This window comes from Mandrillus leucophaeus, unplaced genomic scaffold (genome assembly GCF_000951045.1).
Source record: "Mandrillus leucophaeus isolate KB7577 unplaced genomic scaffold, Mleu.le_1.0 Scaffold674, whole genome shotgun sequence".
Classification (NCBI taxonomy): Eukaryota; Metazoa; Chordata; class Mammalia; order Primates; family Cercopithecidae; genus Mandrillus; species Mandrillus leucophaeus.
The window spans coordinates 1,127,665-1,138,590 of record NW_012107297.1 but is presented as its reverse complement, the minus strand read 5'-3'; the positions used below and the strand labels follow the sequence as shown (position 1 = coordinate 1,138,590).

The window sequence follows — 10,926 nt, the reverse complement described above, 5'->3', positions numbered from 1 at the left end:
CTAATGTTTGCATTTTTAGTAGAGTTGGGGTTTCGCCATGTTGGCCAGGCTGGCCTTGAACTCCTGACCTCAGATGATCCACCTGCCTCAGTCTCCCAAAGTGTCTTTGTTATTTTTAAATGTATAATAAATTCAGCTCTCTGTCTCTTTAATATACTGATTTCTAACCTAAGGTTAGAAGTTCGAGACCTGCCTGGCCAACATGGCGAAACTCCGTCTCTACTAAAAATGCAAAAAATTAGCCAGGCGTGGTGGTGGGCACCTGAAATCCCAGCTACTTGGGAGGCTGAGGCAGGAGAATCGCTTGAACCCGGGAGGCGGAGGTTGCAGTTGGCCGATATCGTGTCATTGCACCACTCCAGCCTGAGTGACAGAGCAAGACTCTGCCTCAAAAAAGAAAAGAAGAAAGCTGGGAACGTGTTTCATTCTTCACGGAAACTCAGCTCTTACTGAAAAAACACTCTCTTTCATGGGATGGGAGGAAGTTAAGCAGATCTCCCATCCCCGTGGTGCTTCCCTTGATGATATGTGAAGGAACCCGAGGCTGGCAGAGCGTTCCATATCACCCCAGAGTCCACATTGGCTCTGTGGGTCAGGGAACCTAGCCCCTGGACAAAGCCTTCTTTTAACAGGAACTCAGCTGTCACCACAGATAGTGCCTGGATCCCTGGGGGCCCAGCAGACAGGAGGGCCTTCCATGGGCTAAGCCACACACAGCACATGGTGTCCAGTAGGCTTGCAGCAATCAGCAAAGAGCCCCCAGAGGGGAAGTTCCAGCAGCCTTCTCCATCCAGGGCTGCTGACCCAGGCAAACACAGCCCAGATGGGTCGCACTGCAGTCCCTGCACTGAGCAGAGGCGTTTCCTGTTTCTGGAGCCCATTGTTACTCAGCTGTCCTCAAAACAGATGAGGGGGCAAGCAGCAGAAATCTGTGGAGAACACAGGGTCAGGAGCTAAGGACAGTTAGGGCTCCCAATAGCCACAGAATATAGCCAAAATCTCAGCCTGGCCTTCCAAACCACCCAAGTCTGGCTCTGGCCGGTCTTTTGGCCCCAGCCCCTGCCCCAGTCAAGCACCGCTGTAATCAGGTTGGTGTCCCCACTGCGTCCTGCACAAGACAGGCTCCTTCCACCACCGTGCCTCTGCTTCAAATCTGCTCTCCCTTTCTATCTACCCAAACCCCAGAGCTCACTTCTCCCTGGATGCTGCCCCTGACCACCCAGGCCCTGAAGGTCTGTCACTCCTCTCCTGTTCCAAACCCCATGCTCTTTCACAGCAGGAGACAGGACTGAGACAGGGAGACTAGAGAACCTGGGTTTGGTTTGAGAGCCTGCTCTGCCAATAACTGCCTGGGTGACACTTCCCCTTTTGGGGCCTCAGTCTTCTCTTCTGTAAAATAGGTGCAATAATAATCCCTGCACCAGACAGACCATTGTGGGAATTAAACGACATGATGGATAAGAAAGTGCAGTGTAGGCCGGGCGCGGTGGCTCAAGCCTGTAACCCCAGCACTTTGGGAGGCCGAGACGGGTGGATCACGAGGTCAGGAGATCGAGACCATCCTGGCTAACACGTTGAAATACCGTCTCTACTAAAAAAATACAAAAAACTAGCTGGGTGAGTTGGCGGGCGCCTGTAATCCCAGCTACTCGGGAGGCTGAGGCAGGAGAATGGCGTAAACCCGGGAGGCGGAGCTTGCAGTGAGCTGACATCTGGCCACTGCACTCCAGCCCAGGCGACAGAGCGAGACTCTGTCTCAAAAAAAAAAAAAAAAAGAAAGTGCAGTGTAGCTGGGCGCAGTGGTTCACCCCTGTAATCCCAGCACTTTGGGATGCCAAAGTGGGCAGATCACCTGAGGTCAGGGGTTCAAGACCAGCCTGGCCAACATGGTGAAACCCCGTCTCTACTAAAAATACAAAATCAGCCAGGTGTGGTGGCGTGTGCTTGTAGTCTCAGCTACTCGGGAGGCTGAGACAGGAGAATTGCTTGAACCTGGGAGGCGGAGGTTGCAGTGAGCTGAGATTACACCACTGCACTCTAGTCTGGGAGACACAACAAGGCTCTGCCTCAAAAAAAAAAAAAAAAAAAAGTGCAGTGTAGACCAAATAGGAATGTACACATGGGAGCAGACGACATTGTGGTTGTTTTTACTCTTTATGAGAATAGGGAACCCAGGCAAGGAACTCAGAAGATTCTGCTTACCCTGCCCCTTCCTGATAAAAAATGTTGGGAAGTGATCAGTCTGTCCCCAGCCTGTCCTCCTGTTTCCTGGGGCAGCACTCACTCCAGCACTCTCTCTCAGCTATCCAGGACCCTCCCATCACTGTGGCGCCCCTCCCAGACCACTCTCCCAGAGCTCAGACGGGACTCAGAAAGGAGCAAGGATTCACTGAATCTCTTTAAGGCAGCATGTCCAAAAGAAATGTTACATGAACCACATATGTAATTCTAATTTTTTTGTCCACATGCAAAAGTAAAAGAAATTAATTTTAATAATACATATTATTTAAACCACTATATCTAAAATATTCTCATTTTAACATATAATAGTAAAAAATTAATGATGAAACATTTTCCTTTTTTCATACTAAGTCTTCAAAATGCAATGTGTATTTTATGCCTACAGCACATTTCAATTTGGACTGGCCACATTTCAGTTGCTTAGAGCCATACGTGACAGGTAGCTGCTGTATGAGGCAGTGCAGCTCTAAGGTATAAATGAATAATCCACGCAGGCTGCCTTACTCAAAAAAATAAGAAAAGGTAGGATTTCAGGTTCCTTCAAATCACACCACAAACATTCTTCCAGTCCTTTATCAGGGCTGTCTGACTCAGGGGGCTTAGTGGATAAAAGTATGAGGTTTTTTTTGAGTCAAGGTGTTGCTCTGTCACCTAGGCTAGAGTGCAGCGGTGCCATCATAGCTTACTGTAGCTTCGGACTCCTGGGCTCAAGTGATGCTTCCACCTCAGGCTCTTGAGTAGCTGGGACCACAGGTGCACGCCACCATGCCCAGCTAATTTTAACATTTTTGTAGAAATGAAGTCTTGCTATATTGCCCAGGCCGGTCTCAAACTCCTGGCCTCAAGCAATCCTCCTACCTTGGCCTCCCAAAGTGCTGGGATTATAGATGCGAGCCCAATCAAAGCATGAGTTTTCTACTCAGGCAAGCTTGAGCTCGGATCTGAGTCCTGCCACTCTCTAGTTATGTGATGCTGAACAAGTTGCCTACCTTCAGAGCTTGTTTGCTCATGTGTAAAGGAGTGTAGGAATGGCTGGCAGGTCCCAGTGAAGATGGAGCAGGCTCATGTATGCATAGCTACCAGCCCATATACCAGTGGCCTGGCATGTCCTGGAATGGTAGTTCTGCTAGCCCTGGTGTGCTCTGTGGACCCTTGGCCTGTCTCGGAACCATCAGCAGTTCAAGAACTCCCTGGGAGCATGATGGCATCTCCTCTTGCTTTCATTTTTTTCCCCCAAAAGCCTGGCATTGGCTACACCCACTGCTGGTTAGAACCATCTCTTGCACTCCTCTTTCAATTGAACCACTATTTCACCCTAGGCCCTTGCTAGGCACAAGAGTTTGAACAGAAAACAAGATAAACGTGAATCCTGCTCTTGCAGAGCTCAGGGTCCACAGGGGAGAAAGTTGTCAAATAAGGTTTGCCTCAGACCTAAAGCATGTATAAAATAGACATTCTTTATTTTATTTAAAAATCAACTTAATTTCTACTGTGAATGCCCATCCTGCCAGATCATCAAGAAATTCAATCTCAGCCTTTCTCAGAGCTCTCTGACCAAGGTGAAGCAAAGGTCCTGTGTCTTACACAGTGCCCAAGCACCAGGGCGCCCCCCGCTCAGCAGACATCAGCATCAGCCCACTGTGGTCACTATGGTGATGCCCACTTGCCATCCTGGCCCATGTGGTTCCCTTACCATGCTTGGAGAAGAGGTCTTGGTGAGGCTGGGAACATGGGAGCCCAGCCTCCCTAGGTCACCGTGCATCCTGCCCCTTGGAGGTGAATTGCTTCCGTGGGCCCTGTCTCAGAGGGTACGTGGCACCTTGCTGCTCATGGAACCCACAGACTGCTCTGTCTCTGCCCCTTCCTCTTTTCCAGGCTTTATTTTAGGGAAGATGGTATTCTTTTCCCCTCATCCTCAGAGCCTCCCTCTCTGCTCACACCCACCACAACACCCAGCAGAATCTCCTCAAGGGACTCAAACTCTGGAAGCAAAAGACAGGAAGGGAAATCTTTGCAACCTATTACTGCTTTCTGACATGTCACAGACATCCCCTGAGGACAGGAACCCCAGAGCCTGCTCCCTGCTGGAATGAAAGCAGAGAGAAGAAAGGGAAAAAAGCCCAAGGGAACAAACACATGAATTAATATTTGAATGAATTGTCCTGCTGGGACAGACTAGTCTTGAACCAGCCACATCAGGAAGCCAGGTGGGGGAGGCATGGAACAGGGGATCCCCCCAGAGGTGGTGGCTGACATGAAGCTTCTGAAATGTGGGGAAATCCAGAATTTGCCTCATGATGATCTCAGAGAAAACGAGATGGGAGAAGAAAGAGAAAGTGTCAGACCCAACCAGAGTGTAAGTCCTGTAGGAACCTCACAGGCAACATGGGAAGAGGAGGCAGAACCAGGAAGTCCAAATGAGCGCTCTCCAACCCAACAGTTCCTTCCCTATGGCCCATGGCATCCTGGCCCTGGACTTGGGGAAGCCTTGGCCTGCACACTCCTAGTTACAGGGAGCTTGCTTCCTTCCAGGGCAGCCTCTTCTAAACTACTGTCCACACTGCGTGTAAGTCTTTTTTTTGAAACGCTCTTATCGCCCACGCTGGAGTGCAATGGCACGATCTCAGCTCACTGCAACTGTTACTAGAAAGGGTCCAGATCCAGACCCCAAAAGAGGGTTCTTGACTCTCATGCAAGAAAGAATTCAGGGCAAGTCTATAAAGTGAGAGCAAGTTTATTAAGAAAGTAAAGGGATAAAGAATGGCTACTCCATAGGCAGAGCAGGGTGTTCCCAAAGGTAAGAGGAGGAACGCATCCACCCTAGGTACAATATATGTTTATATAGGATGAAAAAAGATCATGGGGAGATGTGCTCTGCTACAAGGGTTTGTGATCAAGGATTTTCTTAATTACTATATTTTGCAAGAATCGATATTATTATCTTTAAAGCAAAATTAGGAATGCTTCTGCTCTCAGGACATCGGGACATCAGGACACTCCTAAGTCTGGGTCTATTTAGTAAACATTTTCAATCTGTTCCTTTAACCATCAACATCTAGAGGCTAGGAATGCCCTGACTTTCTGGGAATGTAGCCCAGCAAGTCCCAGCCTCATTTTTCCTAACCCTCGGTCAACATGGAATCGTTCTGATTCTAACACCTCTGACACAATCTCCATCTCCCTGGCTCAAATGATCCTCCCTCCTCATCCTCTTGAGTAGCTGGGACTACCAGTGTATGCCACCATACCTGGCTAATTTTTTTTTTTCTGTGATGGAGTCTTGCTCTGTTGCCCATGCTGGAGTGCAGTGGCACAACCTCAGCTCACTGCAACCTCTGCCTCCCAGGTTCAAGCAATCCTCCTGCCTCAGTCCCCCTAGTACCTGGGATTACAGGCACGCGCCACCATGCCTGGCTAATTTTTGTATTTTTAGTAGAGACAGGGTTTTGTCATGTTGGCCAGGCTGGCCTTGAACTCCTGACCTCAGGTGATCCACTCGCCTCACCCTCCCACAGTGCTGGGATTACAGGTGTGAGCCACTACGCCTGACTGATTTATTTTTATTAGAGACGAGGTTTCGCCATGCTGCCCAGGCTGGTCTTGAATTCCTGAGCTTAAGCAATCCTCCCACCTCAGGCTCCCAAAGTGCTGGGACTACAGCTGTGAACCATCACACCCGGCCTCAGCATAAGTTTTCTTCCAGGGAATTTTTCGCTTTTAATTCTGACCTCAGCCTACATAGAAAAATGTAACTAAATTGCCCTCCACTTGCTCACTTATATTCAAATGACCCTGTGCCCATAGCAACTTCTCCAAGATTTAGTTTCCTCATCTAAAATATGTGCACAGTAATAGTACCTGCCTCACAGAGTTTTGTTAGAGAAATGTAGGCAGAGTACTCTGTGCCCTTGGCATTGGTTGCCCCCTTCCTGCAGAGTATACCAGTGAAGTGCTCAGACTCTGGAGCCAAGATGTCTGGATTCAAATCCTAGCTGGACCACTTATTATCTGTGTGGCTTGAAACAAGTTATTTTCTCTCTGTGTCTCAGTTTTATTACATGACAAAAAGGGATGATTATGGTATCTACTTCATTTCTTAAAAATGATTTTTGACGGTTATTTCCTTCTCCAAGTTGTTGGTAGGGACGTATATACTTCAGGAGGTTGTGAGGTTTCAGTAAGTTACGCATTAGTCATTAGAACAGTGCCCAGCATATAGTAAGTGCTTAGTAGGCATTAACCGTTATTTATCATTATTTCCTTTCTTATTTCTGACAATCAGAAGATGGTGATTGTGCCCCCTCCCTGCACACACACAATATTCTTGTCCCCTCTTTTTCAAAAGTTGCACATAGGCGGTCCCCGCCCAGGTGGAGGGACATACTCCAGGGTGTCCATGGGCATCTTCACAGCTTGGACCCAAAGCTGAGCCCATCCTCTGGGTATGACCTGATTCATCCAAGAGGAGCAGTGACAGTGGGAGTGAAGATTGACGGGACTGGTGTGTTGGTGTTTTGGTTAGCATTGGTGGTGATGATGGAAGTGGCGATGAAGATGAGGCTGGTGATACTGATCTCAGTGAAGACAATGGTAGTGATGATGATGATAGAGACAGTGATAATGACGTTGATGATTCTGATTATCATCATGGTGGTGGTGATTCTGGAGGTTCAGGTGACAGTGATAATGATGATTGTGCTGGTGGTGGTGATCACGACAGAGATAACAATAGCAATCATCATATTGTGATGGTAATGTCATGACTAAATTTGTCATTTAGTCACAATGATATGGGTGATGTGAATGAGGGTGATATTTAAGCCGAAAGGAATAAAAATGATGACGATGATTATGGTGGTGATTTTCCTAAAAATGTTGGTGATTATTATGATGTTAATAGTGGTCATGACAACTAACCCATGTGGATACTGGTGATGATGAAGTTTAACCACAAGAATTTCATTCATTCTTTCAAAACCACTTGTTGGGTACCTGTAGGGCCAAGAACAAATGGAACACTGCAGGCCTCAGTTGCTCCTGAAGATATGACAGGGCCCTCACCCTCTCCTCTCCAAGAGCTCTCCTCCCCAGCCCACAGCCCACTCTGAATGGGATCGCTGGTATCCAGCAGACTGTCCTTGGTTTTATGTCTCCTTCAGGACAAGGACTCTCCCTCTAAGCAGAGCCCTGGGGAGTCCACAAAGAAGCAGGATGGCCTAGTCCAGATTGCACCAAACCTGACTGTGATCCAGTTCATTAAAGGTAAGTCAGCTTAGACCAGGTTATGGGGAGCCAGGGCCAGAGGGGCCCTCGAGGCTGTACGGGATCCAGTCCTTCCCGCCTTTCTTGATTCATCTTCTCTACCTGCAGACCCCGTGTGAGCACCATCTACTTCTTGTGAGTCTTTGCACATGCAATCCTCTCTGCCTGGACCATCATTTTTTATTGCTTTCAAAATCTCCCCTATGGGCCAGGCGTGGGCCAGCAAGGCCACTTCCCTCCCTCTTTGGCTCTCAGAACCTTCAGGGCTTCTAGATGAGTTCAGGTCTGAGCCTGTGCTCCTGAAGGTCAGGCCTTCTATGACCCTTCCTCTATGACCCTTCCTCCCCTCCCACCCACCACTGAGCCTGCAAATGGGAGGCCATCAGGAAATTGTGAAATTCCCAGGCAGTGGCATGGGCAGAGAGAGCTCTGGGATAAAATCCAGAACCTGGGCTTTTGTCCCTGATCCCTGCTCTCTTCTGGGCCTCTGCTTCCCCATCTATATAGCGAGGAGGAGACTCAATGATCTAAGGTCCATGAGGCTATTATCCTGAGACCATGAACTCAGTCTATCAGTAACCAGAGTACGCATTATGACCAGGCCATTCTTTCTCAAGAGCATGACCCCAGGAGCATTGAGTGAGTGCCTGCCGTGTGCCCAGCTCTTACAGAGCTCCGGATGGCAGGTCAGAAGACTTGGATTTGAGTCCTGCCCGTAACAGTGGCCAGTGTACAATCTTAAAGAAGTTAGTTTCCTTTTCTAAATTGAGTTTCCTCATCTGGAAGATTGGGTCAATAATCCTTGTTCTGCCTGTCTCAAGGGCTATCATGAGAATCAAATGAGATGAAAAATGGAAAGCCTCTTTATGCTATTAAAAAAAACTGCACTCATATATAAGGTACAATTATTTCAATTATTACTCTTGTTCCACTGTTGTTCTGACCATGCCCTAGGATAGTAAACTGAGCTGCCTGTGGTTTATGAGGGTACTATCCACAGGGGTTGCTTCATTCCTTACTGAGGATTTCTGCAACAGGAAGGAATTAGGCCTATTCTTGGGAAGAACTTCCTAAGATTTGACGTTGGGGCAGGACATGGTGGCTCACACCTGTAAACCCAACACTTTGGGAGACCGAGGCAGGAGGACCTCTTGAGCCCAGGAGTTTGAGATCAACCTGGACAACATAGGGAGACCCTGCCTCTACAAAAAAAAAACAAAAAAAAAAATTAAAGAATTAGCCAGGCTTGGTGGTGCATGCCTGTGGTCCAAACTACTGGGGAGGCTGAGGTGGGAGGATCGCTTGAGCCTGGGAGTTTGAGGCTGCAACGAGCTGTGATCTCACCACTGCGCTCCAGCCTGGGTGACTGAGAGAAACCCTGTCTGAAAAAAAAAAAGACTTGATGTTGGGATATCGGTAATCTAGCCCCCAGTTTTTTCGGCATTCTCAGGGAAAGAGAGGGCTTGGACTCCATGCATGGTGCTGGGCCTAGAGGCAGGGGCTGGGACTCCCTAGCCTCAGGCCACCCCCAGATGCTATTAGGCCCCAGAACGCTGTGCTGCTGAATTGCTTATTAATCACTGCTTGGGCTTCTGCCCGGAGGGAAGCTGCTGAAATTGGAACCTAGAGCAAGTGTTCTAGGCCAGATTGTCTCTGGTAGTTTCAGCTTCTACATGAGCCTGCAGGGAATCAGGGCAGGGGTGCCTCAGGCCCTGTGGCCAGTGAGCCAGCCTGGCTTCTGCTGAGCTCCAGGGGCCAGTCTGACTCTAGGGTCTGGCCTTGACCACCTGGTGCCAAAAGGAAGGCCAAGGGAGGAGAACTATGGTCCTTCAGCTGGAGGTGCCCTATACTCTTGGGGAAAGATAATTCCTGAGCTAGGAAAGGCCCCTGTCAGATGAGGGAGGCAGTCTCTGAGCTAGGGGAAGCCCCTGTCTAATGCAAAAGATACAATCTCTTTGATGGAGGATACGTGGTCCCTAAATGGAGCGAGACCCTACCTTGGCTAATGGAAGAGACCTGACCTCTGTGATGGAGAACGCCCCTGTCTGATGAGGGAGACGTAGTCCTTGAAGTAGAGGAGGTTCCTGTCTAAGGGGGGAGACATTGCCCTTGAGTTAAGGGAAGCCCCTAACTAATTGGAAGAAGCATAGTCCCTAGATTGAGGGAGAACCTGTTCTGTTTGACAGAGGATCCCTGGCGTCTAGCTGGGTGAGGCTCCTGGCTGATGAAGAAGACAGAGTCACTGACTTGAGGGAGGCCCTGACTTGTCTGATGGGGGAGACACTGCGCTGTGCTAAGGGAAGCCCTGTCTCATGGAAAAGATCTGCCTCAGAGCTGGAGATGGGCCCTGGGATTCCCCTGCAGGTAGCCCTATCTTAGTGAAAGGCATAGCCTCTGCCCTCCAGGAATTTTCCACCTATTCCGGAGCCAGGTTGTGGATGCTGAGGAGAGATGGAGGATGGCTATAAAGCACACTGCAGTGATCAGTGCAGGAGAATGGACTGGAAGCAATCCATGAAATGGAGCCCTCTGGAGTCAGGCAGCCAGAGAGGCACAGGAATGGGGGAGGGAGGATAGAAGGGAGGATGGACCTTGTACTAGGAGTCAGGAGACCCTAGGAAACTCCTGGCCTTACACTGGCCTCTGGATGAACTTGGGCGAGCCCCTGTCCCTCTCTGGACTCTACCATGCAGTAGGGGCACCTGTACAACCTGGGCCATGCGTGACTGAAATTCATGGCTCGAGATAAGGCCTCAGACGCCCTGGCCAGAGCAGCTCATGGCAAGAAGGCTGAGCAGCTACCTGGGGTCAGAGCGAGCCTCACACCTCTTCACTCTAACGCTGGTTAAATGCGTGGTGTGCAGCAAGGAACCAGGGACAGGAGGCAGACCTGGCACAGAAAAAAGGGGGAATTCCACAGTCCCCACCCACCCCGCCCGAACTGTTTGTGTCTTTTATTTTCTGCCTCCCAAGGAAACAGATCCTAGCCTGGCCCAAGGGGGCCAGGGAACCAGCTGACTTGGCCCTGCTCTGAGGACAGACAGAAATCTTCCAATGACAGAGGCCCTGGTCCTGCTGCTGCAGGAACAGAAGGAGCCCCCACCTGGTCCAGAGAACCCCCATGGCCCCACCAGCCTGGTCTGGCAAGTGGTTTGCTCCTCTCCCTCCATATCTTATATTTGACTTCAGTCTTGCCTACTGCAGACAGAAACACATGTTAGTGGAGAGAGGATTTCACGTGTTGAACAGAAAGTGTCCTTGACACTTTCACCTGGGTTGCCCCGGCCAATGAGCATCACCTGGCTGCTGGAGCCCAGAGAGGAAAGGACTTTCCCACCCTTTTGTGCCCTTCAGTTTAGCAGACTTGCAATGGGGGCACCAGTGAATGAGGCACCATTTTAGGAGCTAGCAGGAGACTGGGGA

The 10,926-nt window shown here is 49.4% G+C and overlaps 1 protein-coding gene across 4 annotated transcripts in view; it reads left to right on the top strand.

Moving 5' to 3' along the window:
- The window catches only part of SLCO2B1 (solute carrier organic anion transporter family, member 2B1), a 57,913-nt gene that overhangs the window by 32,537 nt on the left and 14,450 nt on the right, over positions 1–10,926 (top strand). For all 4 annotated transcript variants that reach the window (XM_012002039.1, XM_012002038.1, XM_012002036.1 and 1 more), the window contains one exon: positions 7,401–7,503. In XM_012002039.1, the coding sequence (XP_011857429.1) occupies positions 7,401–7,503 (103 nt within the window). The remainder of the gene's footprint in view (positions 1–7,400; positions 7,504–10,926) is intronic.